A 27,838-nucleotide genomic window follows, 5' to 3' on the forward strand; every position below is an offset into this window, starting at 1 on the left:
GCCGGGAGACCGAGCTCCACTCACCAGGATGAAGACAGTGAAGAATATGACCACTATTGCCGCCGTGATGAACAGCTTTTTCCGGGGAAATACGGCAGCAGGAAGGAGAAACACCAGTGCGAAACAGATGGCCCCGCGGAGCCCACCGTAGGCAATGATGAACTGGTCCTTGAAGGTCAGCGGAATCGTCCGGAACCAGTTAATGGCCTGGGTCAGGACAAAGACACCTGAGGAGAAAAACAAAACCAAAGGAAACAGACTGTGTGAGGCCAGGACACAGGAACGTGAAGGCACATTTTCTGGGCTTCTGTTTCAGGGTAAAGTATTTCCAAACAGGTCCCTTTCCTACCATCCTGCCCGCATTCCTCCTCCTGCCTCGCATCACTGGGCTCTTGGAATCAGAGACGCCAAGAGAGGTTAATTCCACTTAAAGGAAACGCATGAAAATACTCCGGGGAGGAAAGAGTATGTCAGGATGAGGGGAGAGGAGGAGAAACAGGAGAAGGGAGAGGCCGTGGAGAGTGAGGGGGTGGAGGAAGGAGATAAGAAAGACAAGAGCTCAAGACGAAGAAAAGAGGTAGCAGCAGCGGCCACAAAGGGGAGGGGCAGGAGGAAGGGCCCATCTCTCCACACGCGACCCCCAGCGCTCACGCAGGGGACACGTGCTCATTACCCAGCGCCCTCCAGATCAGGCAGAAGGCCAGGGTGAAGCAGACGAAGGCCCAGTTCCACTCGTGGTTCTTCCCCACGGTGGACACGCCCATGAAGATGAAGATCAGGGTCTCGCTGACGCTGCTCAGCATCTTCATGAAATACTTGATGGTCGTGTAGGATTTCTGGGACACGTTTTCTTCCACGTACTTATTCATGGTCATTGCACAGGCTATGATCCTACAAGAAGAGAGGCAGCCTCAGTTTAAACAGGGCAAGGGTCCTAATCAGGACATGAGTCAGCACTTAGCTAACTGGTGGCTCCACCCTTCCACCCGTGACTACAGCACCATTGACTGAGTTTGGTAAGTGAATGTGATTTGCATCCTTGGAAACCCTGCTGTCTCTAGAGGTCTTCATCGATACCCATGGCTCCAAGTGCCCGGCTCTACACAGCTTCCTAGCCTGGGGATGTGGACTTCGGCATCACCAGCTATACTGCCAGTATCACAAATATAGATAAACGAGTCCGTAATAAATTCAAAACCCATTATCTTCCTATAAGGCCAGTTCCATCTTCTCTATTCCTCTAGGGCCCCAAATGCTAAGCTATCGCTTAAAATCCTAAGCTTGAAACTATGGTCACATTGGAATTCTCTCTGCATCTCCTTGCTGCCCCCCTCACCATCTTACTGGTCACCAATTGTTTTCTAACCCTCATCCTGGATCTCTTGGACCCACCCACTCTTTTTTACCCCAATGCCTTAGTTCCGGGTCTCATTTCTACTTATCTACGATATCCACTTCTGGGAAATTCAAAACGTATTCACAGGCTCTGAAAATTCCTAGTGGAAAGAAACGGTTTTGCTTGTTTTCCCAGCACTTCCAAAACGCTGGGACCACAGAGGTCTTCATGTCCCTTTCCCTTGACATCTATCTTTTTTTAACTTTTATTTTATATTGGAACATAGTTGATTAACAATGTTGTGTTAGTTTCAGGTGTACAGAAAAGTGATTCAGTTATACATATATATGTATCTATTCTTTTTCAAATTCTCTTCCCATTTAGGTTGTTATAGAATATTGAGCAGAGCTCCCTGTGCTATACAGTAGGTCCTTGTTGGTTATCCATTTTAAATATAGTAGTGTGTGAGCTTCCCTGGTGGTGCAGTGGTTAAGAATCCGCCTGCCAATGCAGGGGACACGGGTTCGAGCCCTGGTCCAGGAAGATCCCACATGCCGCGGAGCAGCTAAGCCCATGCACCACAACTACTGAGCCTGCGCTCTAAAGCCCGCAAGCCGCAACTACTGAGCCCATGTGCCACAACTACTGAAGCCCGTGCGCCTAGAGCCCATGCTCCACAACAGGAGAAGCCACCACAATGAGAAGCCCACGCACTTCAACGAAGAGTAGCCCCCTCTCCCTGCAACTAGAGAAAAGCCCGCAAGCAGCAACGAAGACCCAATGCAGCCAAGAATAAATAAATAAATCTATAAAAAAATAAATATAGTAGTATGTACATGTCAATCACAAACTCCCTAACTATCCCTTCCCCCACCTTTCCCCGCTGCTAGCCATAAGTTCCTTCTCTGAGTCTGTTTCTGTTTTGTAAATAAATTCATTTGTATCATTTTTTTTCAGATTCTGCATGTAAGCGATATCGTACGATAGTTGTCCTTTTCTGTCTGACTTCACTCAGTGTGATCATCTCTAGGTCCGTTCACGTTGCTGCAGATGGCATTATTTCATTCTTTTTGATGGCTGGGCGATACTCCATCGTCTATATGTACCACAGCTATTATAATACCACACCTCTGCGGTCTGGGGAAGGGAGGGCTCAGGATACAGCCCAGACTCCTAGGTTGGGTGCCCGAAGCCCTGCACACTCTCCCCTCAGTGACAATTCCAGGTGCCCCGACCCCTGGCCCTCTCTCCATTGAGCATCCAGCACATGCTCAATGGTCTGTAATTTCCCAAAGGGGCCCTTCTCTGTACTGTCTTCTAGGCTAGAGTGTACCCCTGGCCAACTCAAAGGCCACCCACAGGGGGAAATTTAGTATGAGCTGGGTGATAGCTCATACCAGCCTCCATCTAAGGAGACACAGTTACTAGAAATTACCAAAAAGGCATCATTATCCAAGGGTGCTGTAGAATAAAACAGGACAGAATCTGAGTGAGCTGCCCACCTTCCACTGAGTGATAACTGCGCCATGAGCTAATCGCTGGTCATGATCTGTGAAGTTTCCCACCTTCTCAGAGCTCTAGAGCTGCAATGACCCTACGAGCTTTCCCCCAACCCCCTTCAACCACTGCACTTAGTGTCCCTTACCCTGAGATGTCTGATGTTTTACCAAAATCTTCCTACTCTAAGCATAAGGATAAGTAGAATGAAAATCTAAGGGCCTTCTGAGTTGAGACCTAAACAGGTAACCACGAATATATCTCATTGCAAGGAACCGACCTGTTCCTTCCATAGAAAACATGTATATCTATTCTGTGCCGCCTATGAAAACAAAACAAAGACCCCCCCCCAAGCCAAGGACCATGCATTTAGCCTCAACGTCCCTGCCCACAGAATGAGCAGGTATTTCTTTCAGATTGATATGAGTGAGGAATGCATAATTCCTGTGGCTCCCCAAACAAAGAGAACCTTATTAAATGGGCCAGTAAAATGCAGCAGCACAAACACACAGCAAAGCCTGTGAAGAGCTGAGGGCTTATCCAGTAAGAGTCCATGTCTACAGAGCCTCCACTCTGCCAGGGACGGTGCAAACGCTTTGTATGAGTTATGTCAGTAAACCTCCTTACAAGCCTCTGAGGCAAGTTCTGTCATTGTTCCCATTTTACGGATGAGAGAACAAAGGCAGACAGAGGTCCAGTGACTCAAGGTCACACAACTAATTGATGGTGGTGCCAGGATTTTAACCCAGGCAGTCTGACTCAAAGCCAGAACTGTTAGGGACCTAACTCTTGCTCTTTTTTTTTTTTTTTTTTTTTTTTGCGGTATGCGGGCCTCTCACTGTTGTGGCCTCTCCCGTTGTGGAGCACAGGCTCCGGACGCGCAGGCTCAGCGGCCATGGCTCACGGGCCCAGCCTCTCCGCGGCATGTGGGATCCTCCCGGACCGGGGTTCGATTATCCCTGATGAAAGTGAGGTCCTCCTCCCCTGCCACGGCCATGTGCATCCGTTCCCAATCACAAGCCTCTTTCACTGGTTTCCTATGGCTGTGGTATTAGCAAATACTTAGTGGCTTAACAATAACACAGGTTTATCACCTTACACTTCCAGAGGTCATAAGTCCAAAATCGTTTTCATTCTCTTCTTGATCTGGGGCTAATGTCAAGGTGCCAACAGGACTGTGTTACTTCAGGAGGCTCTAGGGGAGAATCAGTTCCTTGCCTTTTCTACTTTCCGGAGGCTGCTCACATCCCGTGGCTCGTGGCCCTGTCATGCTGACCTCTGCCTGCCTGGTCCCATCTCCTCTGACTCTGACCCTCCTGCCTTCCTCTCATAAGGACCCTTGTGATTTCATCCAGCCCACCCGGATAATCCACTGTTCTCTCCCCATCTCAAGACCCTAACTTGATCACATTGGCGAAGTCCCCTCTGCCGTGCAGGGTAACATATTCCCCAGGTTCTGGGGACTTAGACCTTTGGGGGCCATCCCTCAGCCGGCCACAGTGTTGTTGGCACTCGCCTCCCTTGTGTGGTGGCCACGACCAAGGGCACATCCCCCGTGGGCCTGGTGACCGAAGCTAGCGGGAGCTCTGTCACGCTGGCCTGACATGAAAGCCTGGACCCTCCCCCAGTACAGCGGGCAGTAGACACTGTGGACCAGAGTGGCAGGTGGCATCACCGCCAGCCACCACCTGAATACAAACCACCCGTTAATGGCATTTCTGAACATTTTCATCTTGCATATTTTGGCTCAATTCTTTTTTAATCAGACTTTAAAAAGTAAAAGTTGCCCAACACTAAGTAATGAGGGCAAAAGCCAGAAGAATCTGAATCATACTATGTTTTATGAAGAAAAGACACACACACAGCAGCACACACACTAATGAACCTTTCTTAAATGTTGCCAAGTTGAAAGTCTGTAACAAAACCAATGAGGGCCATCATTCTTTCTTGAATTCTCTTATCCCATGCAAAAGATGCTTTAAAATGGTTTGACTATTAGGCATTTAAACTTAAGGACAAATATGGAGAATGACAAACACCAAAGTACGTACCACCCAGCTTTTTCCAATCACTTTTACTTTTAACAATAAAGCATCAGCTATAGAGTTGAAACCCCTACATTTCTCATACCACCCCTATTTCCCTCTGTCCCTCTTGGATTTGGATTTTTTGTTTATCATTCAAAAAGTGATTGCTAAAGGGCTAAAGAAACTTGCTTTTGTGTATGTGCTAATTATTTCCCTCTGAGATCACGTTCACATCATTCACTGGGAAAGAGATAAACCATACAGGCAAAACGTAATCTTCAGCCCATTAACTGAGCGATTAAACAAAAATTTCTATTCAGAAATTATTGAAAACTATAGCTTTGATGTAGGAATAAAATAATACATGAATTATACATGACTGTTCACGGGATCATTTTCCATTGCTTTGTATCCTTAACATGACACCAGAGTGATACTCCTGTCTGCCAGACACCTCCCTGTAACTCAACACCACCTCTGAACAGCACAGGTGCGATCCTCCAGGGGAAAAACACCCTCAGCAGGTACCAGAGGCCCCAGAGCCCGGCAATGCCCTGTTCAGGAAATGCGGGTGTCTATGACATGGGTGCACAGTACAGGCTGGGGACAAATGTTTCAAAGGTCGCGTTCTGGTCCGTCATGTACAGCTCAGTGCACACAGCCTCTCAAGCAGAGGCCAGGAGGTGTTTCATTGCAAAGAGGGGTCTTTTTTGCTGTAGGATGCTCTAACCTACATCAAAGCACCTCACCTTCAGTAACATCCTATGTACACAAAACTACAAATGAGTTAGTCTCCCTTCAATTAGGGAGGTACACACAATAATACAGTCTCCCTGGAAGAGAGACTGCCCCTTTCCTGGATCATCACCTATAGCTGATAGTATTAACCATCACCATAAGTTTGACTCTCCTTCATTTTTCTAAAAGAATTATGAGACGCTTCTAGAGCTGGGGAATGGTGGAGACTGGAGCCTTACTGGGTCTGGAGCTCGTGGCCAGGAGTGCCTTGGGTAGGAGGTCACGTCATAGCAAATCCCAGTAGCACTGAAGCACGTACAGAGAGGGAAGATTTCTTTCTCCACCAAAGAGAACTCATGAAACTTTCACACCTGAAGCCCACAGCCTCTCGCCCTCATTCTGCACATCAGCGTGATAATATCCACACCAAAATAATAACCAAAATAACTCGTGACGTTTTAGAAAACTCTAGATGAATTTCTTAACCCTAGAGCTCCTTCAAACATAAAACTACTGGCCTTCAGTATTCCCAGTCTGACCTTACTTGTATCATCTCACGTCATTGAATCATCTTTCTCCCTGCTTTCCATGTAGGTCTCTCTGTCCTAATCTTCCAATTTAGTTCATATGATCAGGAATAACAACTGGACATCAACCAATATCTTCTTAGCATCTACTCTGGGTCAAGTTCTGGGCTGGGATCTAGGAAGACGGAAGCAAAAAAGAGGCAGCTTCTACACTCAAGTGTTCGTGGTCTAAGAGGAGAAAGAGTCACGGAAAGGTAATTGTAACACAGCATGGCAAGTGCCAGAAACGGAGGAGGGGAAGGATGCTTTGGGAGCACAGGAAAGGAAATCATTGCTTCTGCCACAAAAGAGGGGACATTTGAGCAGAATCTTCATGGGTAAGTGAGAGCTCCCCGAGCAGGAAGAAGAGGTAAATGATCCAGAAAAAGAAGAGGACACATTCAGAGCCATGAACAGGTTGGTATATTCAGGGACCTGAAGAATTGACTCTGCTGCGGGGGAGAGAGAGGAGGAGAAGGTTAACAGGTGAGGACACGGAAGTTAGGGGCCAGGTAATGACATGTGACATAACTCTTACGTGTTATGCTTAGGAGTCGATTGTATAGGCTGGTGGGGAAAATGAGAGATTATATCTTCCACCAAGTAATTAATGTTTATCTCCCCAAACCAACTGGAAGCTTCATGGGGGGAAAAGTGTCATAAGTGCTTATCACAGTGCCTGGCACCTCATTAATGTGTTTCGAGTCGATGATGACATGGATCCAGGGATGGATTACTCATCGGAACGATGGTGTGTCGTGGACAGATTTGCATTCTAGAAAGAGAACTCTGAAGGACATGTGGAGGACAGATCTGGAGGGGAAAGACCTAGAGCTTGGAGTCAATTTGTTTCCCGCAGTGGTTTTTCGTTTGGTTTTCAAAATCCATTGCAGCACCTGGCCCGTATAACCTCCCAGAAAAGGTCTATGTTTGGACAGGTGTTAGGTTCCATTCCGTGGGACCACGTGGAGGTAAGGTTCATATAGAATTCACTGGGGCCCTCTGCTTTGTTATTATCTTGCCTCACATGGTGGTTTAACATAAATGTAGGGTGATTATCACCAATTTAGAGACAGAGCAGCTAAAGCACTATAATTAGCGGTTTTTACATTCACCGGCAATTGAGGTTTTCTTCATCACTGTAGCACTCTCAATGCAGCATACAAAAAATTCAGGCCAGCTAATACTGTCTCAACGGTCTTCCGGGGGGAAACAGACTTTCTATGCAGATAATATGTCACTGGACTATCTTCTGAACAGAAAATTCCAACTAACACTTTTTTCTATAGTACTCCACGACTCCACCCTGGCAGCCAATGAATCGATGTTCACGTCTATGGATGTTCACTTCCTCTCCACCAGAACCCACACTCTGAGAGAGCAGGGGCTACCCTTCTTCCACAGGTAGCATGGCTCCCTGCATGCAGCGGTACCAAGCGTATGTTCGCCTGTTGCTGGCTGAGTCTACCTTAATGGAGATCCACAGCCCTTCACTAGGCAGTCGGCATCTGTAGAACCAAAGGGAATGGCATCCATAAAGATGGCGGGCAGTGAAGGCAGATTTCTGGTTGTGAAGATAAAACATACACATACCTTGTCTGTGTTCACTTACATATGGTGTAGCCATGACTCGGTTAATTCCGTTTATAAATACTAGTACTTTTATTTTTTTGAAGAGTGGTCAATTCTCTAATTTCGATTCCCACATTAGACCTGTTCTGTAATCTGAACTGTGAAGAATTAGAACTGAGCTGACAGAAAGAATGTTGCAAAATTCTTTCATGCCTACTCCATGCCTGTGCGTGACCTTAAAAAGTATGGATTCAGTTGCAGGAAAATACAGTCCAAATAACAGTTGCACGTTCCCCATAAAGACTTCGCCAAACATAAAAGCATACTCTACTAATCAATGCCAAGCATTAGCAAAGATGAAGAACAATTAAAAAGCTTTCTCTGTATTGATTAAAGCCAGGTCTGTGGTGACTCAGGGTACACTGTATGTTCTCAGAATAAAGTACTCACTCATGTGAGGTAAATTAATTATTCCAGGGCACGAATTTACTATACAATGGACTGCCTCTTCCAGGAAACCTGACAACCAAGAGAAAGTGAGTTTGACATATGAGAAAATTTTTTTAAAATTCTTTTTCAAAGCAATATCCAACCACCAAAACTGAACAACCTTTCTTAAAATATCAAAATGAAATAAATTCAAATAATTATAGATGCTTGATTATTCATGCAGTCTTGCGCATTTCATGGATTTTCCACATCTCGTGTTTTTTTCTACTTTAGATGCTTTCAATTCAACTACTGTTTATAGCTCATTTCCTGCCTCCTAAAGCAAGCATGGTTTTGTGGAAAGAACACATAAGAGATCACAGCTCAGGGTCAAAAGTGTGATGAAACACAAGGCATCAAGGGACCCACGGCATCCACTGACTCTAGTTGGACACTGTTGACAAAGGCATGAGAGGCAGGAAGACTGGACCAAGATCTTGATGATGGAATTAAAGTTTTCCAGCTGGGGCTTCCCTGGTGGCACAGTGGTTGAGAGTCTGCCTGCCAATGCAGGGGACGTGGGTTTGTGCCCCGGTCCGGGAGGATCCCACGTGCCGCGGAGCGGCTGGGTGGCTGGGCCCGTGAGCCATGGCCGCTGAGCCTGCGCGTCCGGAGCCTGTGCTCCGCAATGGGAGCGGCCACAGTAAAAGGCCCGCGTACCGCAAAAAAAAAAAAAAAAACAGAAAAGGGAATTATTCTCGGAAATTATACCGTATTTACATTTCTGTTTATAATCCTATTTTTCACCTTGGCCTACATATAACTAGAAAATAACTTTAGCCTTATTATAACTTCAGAGTCTGAAAGACGAAAATGCCACTTTAAATTGTAAGCTCTAGACCAAGAGCAATGTAGTGATGACTTGATCATCAAATCAGTTTCTACAGTGTACTTGAAACACAGGCCAGCGGTAATACAATCATTTTCAGAGAAAGACAAAGACCAGTCAAGAAACAGTCAGAAAAGCAAAGTGATGGCAGAATCAAACAGCAAAAACGAATGGTGAGCTCTATGGAGCAAAGCTAACAGAGGTACGATACAAGCCATATATGTAATCTTCAAGTTCCTAATAGTCATGGTTAAAAAATGTAAAAAGATGCTGGTGAAGGCAACTTTCATAATATGTTTACTTAATGCAACAGATCTAATACACTGTCATTTCAACATGCAAGCCATATAAAAAACATTGAGATATTCTACAATCTCTTCCTACTAAATCTTAAAAATCTGATGTCTATTTTACACTTAGAACACAACTCAAGTTAGACTGGCCACACTTTAAGCGCTCTAAAGCCACATGTAGCACATGACCACAAGAGTGGACTACACTCAGGAAAACAAAAAAAGTGGCCGTCCACCGGTTTTGTTCCTCCTTCAAAAAACCAAGCCAATACTGGAGTTTACCAGCTGAATCTACTTCATTAAAAGTTTAAACCATCAAAATAAATGAAAATAAGTTCCCGAATCATTTACACTAATCTGGGTAAATACTGTGTGATCTCACGTATCTGGTATCTAAAAAAAGCAAAGTCTCAGAAACAGAGAGTCAACTGGTGGTTGCCAGGGGCTTGCAGGGGTTGTACGGGAAACAGGTAACAGTGGTCACAGGCTACAAACTTCCAATTATAAGATGAATAAGTTCTGGGATCTAAGGGGCAGCATGGTGACTGGAAAATCCTGGATGTGATGGTACATTCGATAGTACAGGCAGTTAACAATACTGTATTGTGTACTTGAAAGTTCTCACCACACACACACAAAGAAGGGTAGCTACGTGAGGTGATGAACGTGTCAGCTAACTTTATGGCGGTGATCCTTTTGCAATATACATATATTATCTAATCATCACGTTTTTACACCTTAAACTTACACAATGATGTGTGTCAATCACATCTCAATAAAGCTAGGGGGAAAAAAAGGGTTATAATTTCAAATTCCTTCCTGACTTTTCTAGTTTTGCCCTGCAGGTGAGGCAAAATTATACAAAAGAAAACAAAAGATTAGGTGAGTCACCATTAAAAATATAATACAGTTTTGTTTGTTTCTTTTTCACTTTTTTCCTGAATGTGTCCGGAAAATTAAGGGAGATACGATTTGTCTTTTTTCTATTGTTTAACTAATTTCCTGCCTCAGTTTACTATCTTCCTCCCTTACCCACTGCCCCCGTGCCATTTAGTGTTTGAGGTGGTCATATAAGGGTTTTTAAAAATATTTTATTTTGGCAGTTTTGAAATACATACTGTTCTTCCACTTTTATAGGTTTGTTATTTTACAATTTGATTTAACTTAAATAGAACTGAATTGGTCACTGTAAAAACTCATTCTTTTTGTTTTTGTTGTTTTGCTGCACCACACAGCATGCAGGGTGCAGGATCTTAGTTCCCCGACCAGGAATCGAACCTGGGCCCCCTGCAGTGGAAGCGCAGAGTCTTAACCACCAGATCACCAGGGAAGTCCCCATATAAGATTTTAAAGAGGTCAGTTCTGACCAGTGAGAGCTATCGGTGAAGGCATACAGCATCATCAAAAACAAAGCTTTTATTTGCCAAGACAATATAAGGTACAAAGAGACGGTGAACAGAGCACGAGACCCAGAGCCATAGATGGAAGCCTGCGTTATGGTCCCCTCTCTCCTTTCCCTCCAAACTCTACCTCCCTGCTGTTCTACGTGATGTGCAGGCATGCACAGCCACCCCCCAGCACCTGGACTTAGCCCTGGTCTAAAGCATCGTCTCTACCTGTCCTGCTCCAAGAGCCCCAGCTGGCCTGCAGTGAAGCCAACAGCTACTGTGCATGCAGGCTGCAGGATTAAGCCAATTCTTATGCAACTGACTCAGTCTTTAATAGCCATTTCTTCTAAAAGAAAATTTTTTTTTGTTTCAGGGGAAGATGTGGGTGTTAGGTTAGGGGTGAATTTGAAGTTTAAAGCTCCAACTAGAAATAAGATGATGTGGCCTGCTCCCTCTCTGTTTTTTCAGGCTTTAAGACTAATTCGATTTACATGGAGGCCAGGCCAGACTAGGTGATGACTGATGACTTGTGTGCAGACTAGCATTTATCCAGGTTGTGTTATCCAGGTTGCTTTGTTAAAGCTCCAGGTCACCTTCTTACACAGAGAAAAACACCCAGTAAACATGAGAAAAGGCTAGGGAAAATTAATAAAAGACACCTGCCTTACGCTCAAAATAAACAAATGATCAAACATGATGCTTTGGATCATGTTTTATGAATGTCTTGAAATGTCACGTGCTCTTTTCTCCCCCCCCCCCACCCCGTATTTTGAGAAGACCGGTAAACATGAACTAGTCATCGTGGCCTGTAGGGCTCTGGTTTCGTACGACTGTATCTTGAAGAGATGATCTTCTAACTGCTACACCTGGTGGGCAAACCAGGAGCAACCAGAAGAAGCAGCTACGAGATGGCCAGCAAAAGCATGCTTTCTTATTGTTCTCAAAGTTTTCAACAGATGACAATCACCAATTCCTACACAGGAAGACAGGAAAGAAAGGGAACATGATCCTCACAGCCTCAGCAGTGACCGCTTCCGAACAGCGAGCGCAGCCCTGCTCCTTTATCCCTGAGCCTGGCATTCTGGAAATTCCTGTGAAAGTCTCATTTTAAAAATGTCATTGAAAGGTGCTTGTTTTTATTTTTTTTATTTTTTTTACATCTTTATTGGAGTATAATTGCTTTACAATGGTGTGTTACTTTCTGCTTTATAACAAAGTGAATCAGTTATACATATACATATGTTCCCGTATCTCTTCCCTCTGGCGTCTCCCTCCCTCCCACCCTCCCTATCCCACCCCTCTAGGTTGTCACAAAGCAACGAGCTGATCTCCCTGTGCTATGCGGCTGCTTCCCACTAGCTATCTATTTTACGTTTGGTAGTGTGTATATGTCCATGCCACTCTCTCACTTTGTCACAGCTTACGCTCCCCCTCCCTGTGTCCTCAAGTCCATTCTCTAGTAGGTCTGTGTCTTTATTCCTGTTTTACCCCTAGGTTCTTCATGACATTTTTTTTTCTTAAATTCCATATATATGTGTTAGCATACAGTATTTGTCTTTCTCTTTCTGACTTACTTCACTCTGTATGACAGACTCTAGGTCTATCCACCTCATTACAAATAGCTCAATTTCGTTTCTTTTTATGGCTGAGTAATATTCCATTATAGACATTTCTCCGAAGAAGATATACAGACTGCCAACAAACACATGAAAGAATGCTCAACATCATTAATCATTAGAGAAATGCAAATCAAAACTACAGTGAGATATCATCTCACACCAGTCAGAATGACCATCATCAAAAAATCTACAAACAATAAATGCTGGAGAGGGTGTGGAGAAAAGGGAACACTCTTGCACTGCTGGGAATGTGAATTGGTACAGCCACTATGGAGAACAGTATGGAGGTTCCTTAAAAAACTACAAATAGAACTACCATATGACCCAGCAATCCCACTACTGGGTATATACCCTGAGAAAACCATAATTCAAAGAGTCATGTACCAAAATGTTCACTGCAGCTCTATTTACAATAGCCTGGTGCTTGTTTTTATTGTTAGAGTAGATACTGGGACATATCCTGGACGGGCCTGTTAACTGGAGACCCAGGGCCCAGGCCTCATCCTACAGCCATGGTTTTTGCCCACCAGGGCCTCACTTTGCTCATTCATAAGATGGAACTGGTAATTACCATTTCCTACTTTCTTTGCAATAATGCTGCTAGAATAATTGAAACAGCAAATCGAAAATATTTTAAGTGCCCTCTAGAGAAGAAACACTAAGGAATTATCAACCCATGAAAACAAAACTAAAGAATATTGGGTGCCTGCTGTCCTATCAGAAGGAGGACGTGGCCATTTTTTTTTAATTTGTAGAGCACAGCAAAGAGATATCAGTATTTCCTGGCAGGCTGCCGGCTGCTGTGGGGACCAAGCATCTCCCTCTTCAGGACGGTGGGTTTTCGGCATCCCATGCCTGGATCCCAGGACAATGTACAAGGTGAGGACCAGAAAGGTGCCTGATGCCCACAAGGGGGAACAGAGTCCCAGCTCAGTTCATGTCGGTGTGGATCTGAACTTAGGAATCCCTTAGGCGTCTGTTAGTGTCCTTGGGTAAGGGGGATGATGGGAATCATTTTTGTTTTATCCCTGCGCAGTTTTCTGAACATAAAGTTCAAAACACATGAGCCAAGAAACAAATTTCTAAAATCAATGTTATGAGTCCCCTCTCCAACCCCAACTATAGAGCTGTGATACATGAGGGGTCTTGTTTAAGAGACTAGAAACTTTCCCTTAACTTTAGCTCTAGAGCTGTGGAAATGCACTCTGACGCACGCACACGCACACACACACATGCACACGTACACACTTTCCCTACTACAACAACTTATCCCAGTATAGAAATGAGCAGAAAGATTTTAGAAAATTAGAAAACAGGAACTTTCATCTACCCCCTAGTGTTTGAAGCTAAAACTCTCCTGAACACACAGGAACACGTGGACACAAATAATTCCTTAACGTTAAATAAAGAATTGAACTAGTAGGAGAGGCCACAAAGGGGAAAGAAAACCTAAGACTGTCCAGAAGCCAGCTCTCCAAACAGCTTCTAAGACAAAGAACGAGAAGACAGATGGAACTCCACCTCCTATTAATTTACTTGTTGTCAGTGAAGACCATATCAGATCACAAGTTCATGACAAAAAACCAACAGCAGTGACAGTAGGCTTTGTGGATGCCAGGATACACTGCTTCCAACATCTTTCCAAAGAAATCAAAATGCTGGAATCCTGCCCAGTGCTTTCCTACCTACAACTAACACAACACTGTAAAGCAACTATACTCCAATAAAATTTTTTTTAATCTACATAGAGTAAAATTCACTTTTCTTTGGTATAGAGTTCTGTGAAGTGAGATAAATGCATACAGTTGTAGAACCTTCACTACAATCAAGATATAGAACAGTTTTATCACGCCCACAAATTCTCTCATTCTGCCCCCTCCTAGTCAACCCTTCTCTTCGTGTCCATCCTCTGGAAATCACTTATCTGTTTTGTCTCTATAGTTCTGCCATTCTCAAAATATCTTATAACTGGAATCACACTGACTTTATCCTTTGGAATCTGAGTTCTCTCACTTAGCAATATATATCTGAGATTTATCCATGTTGTTGCATATGTCAATAGTTCATTACTTCTTATTGCTGAGTGGGATTCCAGTGTACACATGTACCCTAATTAATTTATTCATTCACCAGATGAAAGACATCTGAGTTGTTTCTAGGTTTCGGTGATTATGAATAAAGCTGCTGTAAACATTCACACACACACACACACACACAAAAAGACACTGCATTTTGAACCCAGACCCATCTTCTGCTCTACAGAAAGATGTTTCTTCTTCATCAGACTTTTGTATCAACGACCTGCTCATTACATGGCCTCATTCTAAGACAGGCTGCCCAAGAGTCCACCCAGGACAAAGTTGAAGCACAGGGGCATCGGAAAGGCATTAAGAAGAGGAAGGAAGAAGGCGAGAGGGATGGAGAAGTGGGAGAGAGGGGAGGACAAACCCTGGGAGGACCAGGTTTCATGCTCCACACTCTTACAAATTCAGAGAGAGGTGCTGCAACCCTTCTCTCAGCTCCCCAGCTGTCTGACCCCTCTGCCGACTTCCCTTTCCCTGTGGCTCCCATTTCTCTTAAACAAAAAGGGGCTCTTCTGTCCGCCTGCCGATGCAGGGGACGTGGGTTCGCGCCCCGGTCCGGGAAGATCCCACATGCCGCGGAGTGGCTGGGCCCGTGAGCCATGGCTGCTGAGCCTGCGAGTCCGGAGCCTGTGCTCCGCAATGGAGCCTCTGCTCCACAGCAGTGAGAGGCCCGCATACCGCAAAAACAAACAAACAAACAAAAAGGGACTCTTCTGAGCATGCTCAGAAGTCACGTGCCATCACTCCCATTAACCTTAACACCTGCTTTTAAATGGTAAAAGAAGGTGCCATCAGCATGAAGTACGATAGGAATTTCTACACTCGGTACAAGTTAAATGCGGAAAAAATGACGAGTTCTATAAAAGAGGTGTCCGTGGATGTGCAATGTTAATTACATCACGACACCGATGCCCTGGACTGACATCCTCCAGCAAGGACAGTGAATACAGCGTGGAAGTGCACACAGTGCACTTTCCAAAGGGCGGACGTGCACATCTGTGATGTACCCCATACAGAGACAACACACACGGTCAGGTTTTGAAGACCACACTAATCACCCCACCTTAGGAAACAAGGCTGTGACTTCTGAGAACAAACGCACTTTGACGTAAATCTGTCCCTTCGTTCGCTCTCACAGCATTAACAGGGGTACATGGTAAAATGCAAAACTGTTTAAATCTCCTGGGATATTTCATGTAATTATTAACATAATTTTAGTGCACTCACCGTGTGCTATGACAGTATTCATGTCAGTGCAATAAGGGACTTTTCTGTGCACCAAGTTGTATGGTAAATGTTTACGTTGAAGTTGTGGACAAAAGTGAGGTTTTTCATCTGCCAACAAACCACAGTAGAGAACTACCCGTGCAGTTTCCCAGGAATACGTGGCCCCATTTGTCCCTGACGTCCTAATTCCCAGAGCAAGGAAAGCCCTGATCCCGTCTTTGCAGGAGGCTGGGGGACGTGAGGCATTACAAGCTCTGTGGACTCTGGGCACCCCCAGACACTTCTAAGCAGAGACACCCCAGCACGCCAACCCCATCCAACACTTCACCTGTCCTCCCCACACTCTGGACAAGCATATTTAGATAACTCTGCGAGGGTTCTAGAACTTTTACATACGCACTTGGTTGAAATATATTCAAGGTTCTTACACCAACCATTGCTACAATACTGCTGGGAAACTAGACACAAAGTCCCTGTCCTGTAATCTTTGCAGAGACCTTGTCACCAGCTGATCGGACACTTTCAATGACACCAGTCAAAGAACAGTGAGGAAACTGGAGGTCATACAAAAATGATATGAATAGCCACCAGGAAGGCACTGCACATTTCATTACTGGGTCAGACTGGATTACTACAGTGCTTTATTTAGGTTCCCTGGGATACAGAAAACCACACAACCTTCTACCGCATGGCTTTCACTACAGTGGTTCCACTCTCCTCGTGGAGGGAGACAAACCTCATCTGTTTCTGGTATGAAAGTGGTGGTGCGGGGCAAAAGCAAAGCAATCCTTAATCAAAGCGTCACCTAAATCAGGGTGCAAGAGAAAACTTCAGGAAGAACTAGACCTACATTTACAACACAAAACTCTAAATAGCGTAGCAGGCCCCAGCAGGAGAGCTTAACATGTATTAAGCTGTAAATAAATATTTGTCAAAATTAAAACTTTTTTTTTTTTTTGGCCACAAGGCTTGAGGGATCTTAGTTCCCTGACCAGGGATCGAACCCAGGCCCCCAGCAGTGGAAGTGTGGAGTCCTAGCCACCGGACTGCCAGGGAATTCCCCAAAATTAAAACTTTGAAAGGCATTCCATTAGTAAGCATTTCTCACTGGCCCTATACAAGGTGTGACCATAATATGACAGGCTTATTCTTGGAAGCTGTAGAAACATCCACACCCAACAAGTACCCTCCTTCAAAGTGACCCTCCAACGGCTAAAACTAGATCCAAACGCTACCGGCCACTTGTAGAACATTTTGAGAACATCCTTCCAAATCAGTTAGTGAATGATACACAACTGTGTCGTTAATAAATAATTTCTTGCTTTATCCACTTCTTGCTTTATAACCATACCTCTTTCTTTAAGAAGCTAAACTCAAAGTACACGACGGCGTGCCTTATTCACTGAATTTTGCTTTTTTTTTTTGCTTTGAATGATGTAAAGCTATGATCTCAAATCAAATCTATTATACAGAGTGAAGGTTCTCTACTACTAACATTGTTCAAAGGAATTGACAAAAGCAATTCCAGAATTCCAGATGAAGTTTGGGGGATACAGCCTGGGTGGAGTTCGTGGACCTGAGCAACACTGAATGGGCATCAAACTCTGAAAATTCTTGGTGCCTGACCATCCACCCCAACACTTTATTGTCTTATTTCATGAGATCCAAGAGGTCACTTTTAAGGCTTCCATTTTAGCACCAGATCACTTGCCTACACTTTTTTTTTTTTTTTTTTTGCCGCATGCGGGATCTTAGTTCCCGGACCAGGGATCGAACCCGGGCCCCCTGCAGTGGAAGCGTGGAGTCTCAACCACTGGACGGCCAGGGAAGTTCCGCTTTGGGATACATCTGGCTGATCCATACTTTCATTTCTTTGAAACAAAGAGTAACGAAAATCTACTTTTAATTTTTCTTAAAAGAATTCAAGAACATCTACTCTTTTACATAACATATTCAACTTTCACATCGCAGCTTAGAATACATGAATTCCACAAAATGCCACCAAGTGCTTTTAACAGGGAGTTCAATACTTACGCCATGATGCCCGACAGGTGGAACATCTCGGCTGTGATGTAGGACAGGTAGCTGTACAGGAAGACGAAGAGCGGTTCGATCACGCGGATGTTGTGTGTGAAGCGAGTGGTAAATGCTGCAATGAAGCCCAGGAAGACGCCGATCAGCACGCCGCCAATCCCCACGACAAAGAAGTTGGCGATTCCGGCAAACACGTCGATGGTCTCGATGGTCTTCATCTGACAGAAAGACTTGAACAGGTTGTACAAGACCTGTGGGAGAGGCAGAGGGCACGTCAGGACCCCCCAACTTCCCCGACATCCTCACGGCCCCAGAAATCTTCCTGCCTCCTAACAAGGGCGTGTCTTCCGTGACCCAAAGTGGACGATCAGTGGAAGTGACTGGGCATCTCTTTTTTTTTTTTTTTTTTTTTTGCGGTACGCGGGCCTCTTACTGCTGTGGCCTCTCCCATTGCGGAGCACAGGCTCAGCGGCCATGGCTCACGGGCCCAGCCGCTCCGCGGCATGTGGGATCTTCCCGGACCGGGGCATGAACCCGTGTCCCCTGCATCAGCAGGCGGACTCAACCACTGCGCCACCAGGGAAGCCCGTCTTTATCTCACATTTTAACAGTGCATTTATTAAATGCAAACAATTTATTAAATGCAAACAATTAAATGCAAACAAAAAGCATTGATGAAAGCATTGATGAAAGCGTGTCATCAAGAAAACTATTTCTAGACGTGAGAGAGAGGAAACTTCAAAGTTATTTACGTGACCTACTGCTAAAACATCACTTTTTGGATCCTAAAGGATTATTTTAAATGGCTTGGTTGCCCTTCAACATACCCTGCTTGCGTTGCCAATGCTTGGGAAGGAGTATGTCACAGAGAAAGCTTGTCAGTGCTGGCTGTGAATTTAGGGACACTTCAAGGCCCCTGCTGTGGGGTTGCACCATGGAAGGGACCCACTCATCCATACAGGTCCCCTCCCTGAAGACATCCTCCTCCCAGGTCACTGAGGTCCTTGCCCCGCCCACACATGCACCTCTGGTGAAACACAAGACCCCATGGGGTTTTCTTCAAGCCAAGAGACAGCAACCAGTGTGTGTGTGTGTGTGTGTGTGTGTGTGTGTGTGTGTGTGTGTGTGTATCGACTGTAACTTCATGCACATGTGTCCTTCTAAAGTGACGAGACTACACTGTTGCTTGGTTTCTGAAAAATTTACACAGTCTTTTACATAGTTTAATTAAGTCTTCAAAAATGTCAGGCATTCACATCTGCCAGGCAGGATGCTTTCAGACATGTTTCCAAGGACCACTGAGCAAATGGCATGGGAAGTGATGCCTTCCTCCGGAGTAATTTTTTAATGAAGGCAGCAAGTGAAATACAGTCAGGCACATGCCCTGCTTCTTGTGCTATTTGCAGAGGGAATCTCCAGGGAAGCCGGCTAATGGGACACTGGGATGAACACCTTTGGAGTACAGGCCGTGCTACACCCTCCTTGGGATTCTGAGAAACTCAAAATTAAACCCATCCGTCCACGGGCACACAAAACGTCAGAGGCGATACCAGGATCCAGGTCTCCTACCTCTGGGTCAGTTCTTCAATTTTAACCATGAGAATGAATCAGACACTCTGCTAACCAGAGTGTGTCCTGGCCAAAAGCCATTTCACCCTTTTCTACTTCACTAACGGTCCTCTATAGCCTACACATTACAGGTTTTGGGGAACTTTTTCCTCTTTTCTACTGGATCATAAACTCCTTGTAATTAAGGATCTCGCCTTATTATGATTTACTTCTTCCATGTTGCCTAGTAGATGACAATAAATGTCTGTTGGTTTTGACAAAAAACAAAAAAAACAGTGGATTATTACTTAGAAAGCAGTGGGCTTTTCCCTTCTCTTGATTGTTGGTGTAACAGTTGAGAGCATTTGGTATTGGACCTCCAAGAAATGACTTGAGTTTAAGAGAAGAAAAAAAGCAACTCACAAGCCTGAGGACTTAAATATCCTGAAGGGTCATCATTTGCCAGAAAAGAACTGGCTTCAAGTCGTGCTGCTTCCTCGCATCCAGAGACTGCTGCACACGTCAGATTTCATCCACATCAACACGCCATGATCACTTCCTGAGAGTGGATCAGACATGTTCTATATTTACCCCTTGCCTCTAAAGAGCCCAGGCCAAAAGGTGATGGTCACCCGTCACCTGCTGCCCAGGGAGGGGGACAGGTTTTCCAGCCTCCAGCCCTGCACAGATAGCCTCCCCAGGCCACTCGGGCTCTGGGTTCCGACCCCCCGTTTCCACTTGCCTGCCTCCCGCCCGCACCAGTTGAGTGCCCCCTGCAGCTACTACAAGACTCACTTTCCTTTATTCCATTCCTCACTCCCAAGTTGAAAACCGTTGGCTGCCTGACTTAGGGAAGAAGACTCAGTACACCTGATGCATTTTTTTTAATGCTTTGTGACACCCTGCGGTCTAGAACAGGCTCTCACCACGGCTCTACAAAGCACACCGTATGTATTCAGCCCTGCCCTGGGCTTCTCTGGATAGAAACCCAGCCCCTAAACCGAGGGAAACTCTATCTGTCTTCCACGGCGCCGCTCAAGTCGCTGTTCCTCTCCGGCCTTCCTGGATTCCTACGGCGCCTGCAAGTTGTCCTTCCCTCTGCCCCTCCTGCAACACAAATGATGCCCCAAAGCATCCGGCATTTGGGGACGTGCCATCCTGTGTCGCTGGTGTTGCCTCTTGAATGCCAACCTCATTTCCTCCGAGCAATTAGAAATTCCCTATGCACAGAACCCACGTCTTCTCCTCTTTCTGTCTCAGCTCCCCTCCTTACCCCATCTAGACACTGATGAAGCCTCCAAAGGAAGCTCAGGTACTCATTCCAAAGGAACAACGGGAATACACCGGAATCTTTTCCAAGCTGTTTTCCAGGCAGCCCCAGCCATGGCATCTCTCAAACGCACATTCTGTGTTTAATATCCCTTTAGGTTTTGCAAAGAGTAAAGCTGAGTCACAGGCTCTTCACTTTCAGGGCATTGTCAGAAGCTCCAGTTTCATCATTCCACTTCCTCGGATGCTGGGGCCACCTTACGAGAAACTAGCTTAGGTAGAGACGTTACCTTGACAACCAGAAAGCTTTCCATAACCTCCCACCCGTTGTACACTGAACCTGATACCTAGGGATGGGCACAAGATAAAATTCTTTTAGTTACAACCAGCCATAACCCCACAGTTAGTTCATGCCAGTTACGTCCTTTAATTTTACCACAAGGGAATCTATATAGAAAGGTGCTTTTGAAGTTATAATTTATATGTAGTATATGTATTATGTACGTGGCTACAATTATGTCTCTAGTTGGTCTGTGCAAAGTTGACCTCAACTTGACAACTGTATCTTTAGAAAACCGAAAAGCCAGGGGTGCCTGTTTGCTGGATTCCATCAATATAACAGGCTAATGTGACAGCTGAGTACTTTCAAGTGTTTCTATTCATTATTATTTTTTAAAAAAATACTTGTGTATATTAAAATTAGATATGATCTGTTTTGAACTTTGATTTAAAATGTGCAACAGTGCAGTGAAATCATGTACTGCAAGGATGCAAACAATACAGGGTTTTTGTTCAGCATAGCTCTGTTCCAGAAAAAGTTTTCAGGTCACTTTTCCTGATACGAAACACAAAGGATAATCATTTTTGCATAAGTAATTTTAAATCTGTTCTGCTATTTGCAAAAGCCAAATTAAGTACCAAGTGGTCACTCTTTACTCTCCAGCTTCCTGAGTTAAATTCCACTGGACGGCACATAACGCCTGGGCCATTGGTGTGTATCCCTAGCTTCTGATTTAAGAGCCAGCTCTCCTTAACCAACTCTAGTTAGGGTAGACTGAGGAAACTCTTTAAGTGTTCTTGGAAAATGTGTCAGAATATTCAGTGGTTGCCTTCACACCTTCTAGAAATTACCATGTAAGCCTAACTCATTCGATCATGGACCACAGTGGAAACAGCAATACTTCTCAGATAGCTGAGAACCTGAACAATCTTTACCCAACAGGGGAAAGTTTGAAAGGTTTTCTTAAAATATTTCCTATAAGGGAAAGCACAAAAATCCTATTTAAAAATCTCAGCTTTTTCTTTTTTGACTGTCATTTCTCCAGTTAATTCCAATCTATGATAGCCCCAGACCACAGAACAAAGAGTTTGACTTCAATTTATATTATATATTATGAATTTCCCTTTGCTTTGAGACATTTTTATGGTAGATTTTCTCCCTTTCAAATCTTCTAAGCTCACTATTGAACTTCCCAGTTAATTGCCTGACCTACAATTCTGCTCATCCTCCAGCCTATGTTTTTTGTTTGTTTGTTTTTTTGCGGTACACGGGCCTCTCACGGTTGTGGCCTCTCCCGTTGCGGAGCACAGGCTCCGGACGCGCAGGCTCAGCGGCCGTGGCTCACGGGCCCAGCCGCTCCGCGGCATGTGGGATCTTCCCGGACCGGGGCACGAACCCGTGTCCCCTGCATCGGCAGGCGGACTCCCAACCACTGCGCCACCAGGGAAGCCCCAGCCTATGTTTTTAACCTGACTTCTCTCTGTTTAATCTCTACCCTTCTAGTTGCAGCATTTAGTGACTCAGCCTTCTCCATGTATGCAGCAGGGTCTATGTTTTTCATACCTTTCCCTAACCCATGAGTTCCTTAAACCCTCCTAGAGATAAGACTAGATGAACGAATCAAAGAATCTTCTATAAAACATCTCTACCTCTATTCTTTGAGAACACCTGACTAGGAGACAAAAATTATAATTTTTTATACCATTTTCTAATTGTTCCTAACACCTGGGCAATTCAGCCCACTACTCAGCCAGTCTGGTGAAGGAAATACCTGGTGGGTTATTCTTCAGTGGTAGGTGGGCAAACCCCCCCAAGCATGCCCTGATATCTGTGGGAGGTGGCTTTAAGGGTCCACATGGCTTTTGGCCCAGGGTAAAGAACCTACCAACGAAGCCTCTTTCATTTGAAACCACTAGAGTCCTTCTGACTCACAGGCTTTGGCCTGGAAACAAGGGCTCCACATCTAAAGAGCAGCCATGCCCTTTCTCCGTCCTTGGCCCATTTCCTGCCGTGGGATGGCTGGCCCTCAACCTGGCTCACTGCCCTCTCTGGGTCAGCCCTCCATCTCGACCGTAAAACCACATCTGATGGCTTCGAGCCTCTGGACAGAAAGCACAGGATGTGCCTCTGGAAGGCACGCTTTAAAGGGTAGTTTAGCCAGATCGTTTGCTGAGATCTGATTCTTGACACGCTCAAAGAATGGACCACCGAGGCGACTGAATGAGAAATCTCAGAAGAGAAGGGAAAGCAGTGCAAAGACACAGCAGGTCCTTCTGAAACTGACCTGATGTTGCTACCTTGCCCTAGGAGGAATGCAGCAGGGTGCTATTATTTCTTTGTAATGTTTCCTATACCCTAAATAGACCCAAGATTCCCACATTGAAATTCCCACAGTCTCCCTAGAACCAAGGTAAAAATGTATATATCAAACATTAGTCACAATGGAAAACTTCATGCCTCCGGAAAAGAGAATGAGTTATAAAACATCTTCATTGTTATGGCAGTTTCCCAGTTAAAATTTAATACTGGTGAGTTAATGACTAAGTACCGTTAATGAATAATGGAATAAATGAAGTGGATTTTGTTACTTGAGTGAGGTAACTGCACTGCCTCAAAATAGCTCTTAGCTATACTAAAAAATGGCATTTCCTTATCAGTAAATTATTTTTATGTAATAATATCCACATGGAGTTAACGAACATCCTTAAAGGTGATATTTTATTCAGGTCAGGGGTCCGAATACAGGCTAACAGAGAATAACGTTGGTTTCTATGTTAACTTGTTTTTTGTGTGTCACATTATTGTAACGTTTAACTGAATTATTAAAAGGATATTCTAAGCTTGTTTCTGAAGCTGATCACAGTAATCTATCTTTGGATGAGGGTGAGATGCCCCATGACCTACACACAGGACATTACACATACTGGAAAAGACATCATTTAAAGAACCCTCTCGGGGACTTGCCCTGGTGGTCCAGTGGTTAAGAATCCACCTTCCAGTGCAGGGGATGTACGTTCGATCCCTGGTGGGGGAATTAAGATACCACGTGCTGTGGGGCAACTAAGCCCGCGCGCCACAACTACTGAGCCCGCACGCTCTGAAGCCTGCGAGCCACAACAGAGAGAAGCCCGCAGGCTGCAACGAAGATCCTGCGTGCCGCAACTAAGACACGGCACAGCCAAATAAATAAATTTTTCAAAAATGAAAATTAAAAAAAGTGACAAATTACAAAAAGAATCCTCTCTCCAACTTCGAAGGAAGGTCCCTCATCAGGCATTCTTTAAGTAACACATACACACTAAAACTGAAGCGAATTGACTCTTTTTTTTCTTGAAATCTATGTTAACTTTGAAATGAATCAGGAATACCATTTTAATAATAGGAACTAACTAACAGAGGGGATAATATAAATTACTTAAGTTACTTAAATACACTTTACTTCACATTTCCTTCAATTTTCTTATTTGCAAAATGGGAAGAATACTTATTTCATAGGCTGTTATGAAACTCCAAGCACAAGGTATGCATTCGCTACCATTCCTATCACCATCACTACTACAGAATCCTGGCTAACCTAAAACAGCATCACCAGTGCCCGCCGACTGGTTAACCAGCCCAAGGTCACCTGAGTGTCCTTGGCTGGTGGAGAAGGTCTGGACAGCCATGTGGGTGCGGGGAGAGGCTTCTCCCCTGAGCTCAGGAAGCAGTTCAATGCTCCTAATGTTAAGCTCATGACAGCCTCTGACTCTAATTATGTGGCAATTAGTGAGAATTAAAAATAATTTGCATTTTCTGAATAAATACCCATTTATGGGGAAATGGTGAGGACCCAGAGTCTGCTGGCTGAGCAAGAAGAGGAAGTGAGTTGTGTGACGAAAAATCTGCCTCCGATCTGGAAATAAAAAATACACCCTCCCCAGAGGGAGAACAGCACTCAGTGGGTGTGATCCTTTCACCTGTACTATACACGCCACATCCTGAGGGTGGCACTTCTCAAAAAGAACGCTGGGACCTTGAGTCCTTTGAATTCGCATCAAAAACCATCACTGCTGAAGCTGTCACAGTGAGAAACCTCCAGGGATACACAGGTCACAGTCACTGTGATGCTTCTCTGGCAGCAGCAAAGTCGTACAAGCAGGGACCAGCCACGTAGCCAGCAGGATCCAGGCAAAATGAAGTGAGGGGCCCTTTGTAGAATCACAGATAAATAACAAATAATAAATTTACTGAGAATTTTAAGACAGCGAGAACAGAGCCTTGAACCAAGTGAGGGGCCTTTCCCAGCGCACGGCTGGGGACCACTCAGCTGCCTGATCTGCAGACAGGGTCTCCCCTTGGCGGCCGGTGGGAGGCGGCCCCGGCCCGGTGGAGTGATGTCGTGTGAACCGTCACTCACCACTGTCACGGCGTCGTTCAGCAGGGACTCCCCAAAGACCAGGATGTAGAGCTGCTCATTGACGTGGATATTCTCGAAGACAGCGAGCACGGCCACGGGGTCCACAGCCGAGATTAAGCTGCCAAAGAGCAGATTCTGGAGCAAAGTGATGTCACTCAGGCCGAAGGCTTCGATCTGGCAGATCCCAAACAGAGACACCCCGATGCCAATGGAATTCCAAAGCGTCCCAACCACGGCGTACCAGAAGATGGTGCCAAGGTTCTCGAAGAACGGGCGGGTGGGCATGAAATAGCCCGCGTCCAGCACAATGGGGGGGAGGAGGTACAGGAAAAACACATCTGTCTTCATGGCCGGGGGGGATTTTTCATCCACTCCGAAAATAATCCCACCCAGCAGAAGTCCAACCATGATGAGAAGGCAGCTCTCAGGCACTATGGTGGGTAATTTGTGATACAGATGGAAGCCTGTGAAAGAAAAAATAAATAAAGACGAAATTTGGGTTACGTGAGAATTATGGAAAAGGCAAACTGGTTCTCTCTGACAGAACCAATAGGTCCTGTTTCAAAATCTCCCAAGGTCAACGTAATTGACTATACACGGGCTTTAGATATTACGATGCAAAAGTCAGGTGATCCCCTTAAAACTATTCACAAAGCACATTCAGGTACACATTTCAATTTAAATCAGAAGTGGAATACTACAGGAACACGATACCTAAACAGCACAGCTTTCATCTAAATGCCTATTTTCTTAAAGAAGACAACGCAATTTTACATTTGAAGCAATATTGTGATTCCCAACACATTTTCAGATGTCACAAACCATTTCATCCTCATAAAAACCCTAAGGAGTAAGGCAAGGAGGCATTTTCACCCCTTTTTTTATTTAAGTGGAAACTGAGGCTCAAAAAGATACGGGGTCGTGCCAAGGTGGCCAGATCACAGGCCAGGTTTTGGATCACCGCTGTCTCCTCTGGTATTGAGAAGAGTTTGTAACTTCCTGAATATCAATATTTCTAATTTCAGATTCCTTCATTTGGAATGCTGAATACGTTTAATTTTCAGATGTCTGCTCCTTCGGAGACAACCAAATCAACACCAAAGGTCCATCAGATGACTACCGAAAAGTGAGGCATATAAACACGCCATGATCTCCAATGTCATAGAGTTTCTAATCAAGGCAGGAACAGATGTGTTTACGACTTACTCTAGTATAAGGCATCATATGGTAAAGCCCCAGTCAATCACTAAGGGAACAGAGAAGAGGAAATCTGCTGAGAATGGCATGGATGAGGCAGCATCTTGCATTAATCACATAGAGAAGGCAGGAAGAGTCTCCTAAGAAGTGAAGGAATGGAAGAAAACACCTTTTCCTAATTCATGGTGGAGCCCAGTGTCGCTTTAATGCAGACACCATGTTAGGGGGCGGCCCGTAGCAGGGAAACGGGAGGGAAATGCGGGTGGTACCAGCATGTGGGCAACACAGGAAGCAACTTCACACACGGAGGTCACTTGGCAGGGCTTACGTGAGGCCAGCCCTTATTGGCAAGGCAACAGCGGGCCATCCTGAAGGCATTTCATACCTTTTAGAATTAAAGCAGCAAATGGAAATTATCTGAATTATAGGAAGACGGTATTAAAATGACAGAGTAAGTCCTTAGAAACTTACAATCAGCAGGTTTAAAAAGTAAACCCTTAGAAGCCTACAAACCATACTGAAGTCATAGCATGAAATATGTGTGGCCCCCCCCAAAATGTAACCATAATTTGAAGAAATTTTAAATTTCTTTAAGAATTAATTTCTAAGTAATAAAGGGAACATCTTTATATTGGGTATTCAACTCATCCCTCCAGCTTGGATTATTTTCTTACTCATGTTACAGCAGACTCCAATCGTCATTGGGGAATAAATGCATTCAGCTGATGCAGCCACACCGGACCCCTGACCCTCTGGCCTGTTGACCTCTCTGTGTTAAACAAAGAAGTTAAAAAAATACGTCCACAGGGCTTCCCTGGTGGCGCAGTGGTTGAGAGTCCGCCTGCCGATGCAGGGGACACGGGTTTGTGCTCCGGTCCGGGAAGATCCCACATGCCGCGGAGCGGCTGGGCCCGTGAGCCATGGCCACTGAGCCTGTGCGTCCGGAGCCTGTGCTTCGCAACGAGAGAGGCCACAACAGTGAGAGGCCCGCGTACCGCAAAAAAAAAATATGTCCACTGAAAACCACATCTTTGCAACCCCTCCACACGCTGACTCCTGCTTCTATACCAACTTACCCTGTAAGATAAGGATGTCCTGGTACAGCCTCCCTGGCCCCCTGGGGTCCAGTGCAATCTGCTCCTTGGTGGAATGGAGAGCACAAAGGGCCAATCTGAGGGTGCCCTGTGTGCCCTGGGCCATAACAGCTGCCCCCTGGCTTGGAATCCAGCTCTCCGACTCCCTGCGTGTGGCCTTGGAGGCGTTCCCACCAGGCCCAGGCCAGGTGTGCTCAGCTGTGAAATGGGGACACACACACCTTTCCCATAAAGAGTGGTAACAGTAACTAACCACTGGCCTGCAATGTCACGTATGCCCGGACATTTTGTTTTCTGTCTCTCTTCTACTTGAAAAAGCAAGAGAAAACGGTTCTCAAGAAATGCCCAGAAGCAA

The 27,838-nt window shown here is 45.1% G+C and overlaps 1 protein-coding gene across 1 annotated transcript in view; it reads right to left on the reverse strand.

Moving 5' to 3' along the window:
• Positions 1–27,838, reverse strand: part of SLC9A2 (solute carrier family 9 member A2) — an 85,435-nt gene that overhangs the window by 25,877 nt on the left and 31,720 nt on the right. Inside the window, exons 2-5 of the mRNA XM_029232319.1 lie at positions 25,193–25,656; positions 17,700–17,950; positions 674–891; positions 25–227 (exon numbers count right to left, since the gene is read on the reverse strand). Of these exons, the coding sequence (XP_029088152.1) occupies positions 25–227; positions 674–891; positions 17,700–17,950; positions 25,193–25,656 (1,136 nt within the window). The remainder of the gene's footprint in view (positions 1–24; positions 228–673; positions 892–17,699; positions 17,951–25,192; positions 25,657–27,838) is intronic.

Source organism: Monodon monoceros, unplaced genomic scaffold (genome assembly GCF_005190385.1).
Source record: "Monodon monoceros isolate NGI ecotype Baffin Bay Population unplaced genomic scaffold, NGI_Narwhal_1 Super_Scaffold_19, whole genome shotgun sequence".
Classification (NCBI taxonomy): Eukaryota; Metazoa; Chordata; class Mammalia; order Artiodactyla; family Monodontidae; genus Monodon; species Monodon monoceros.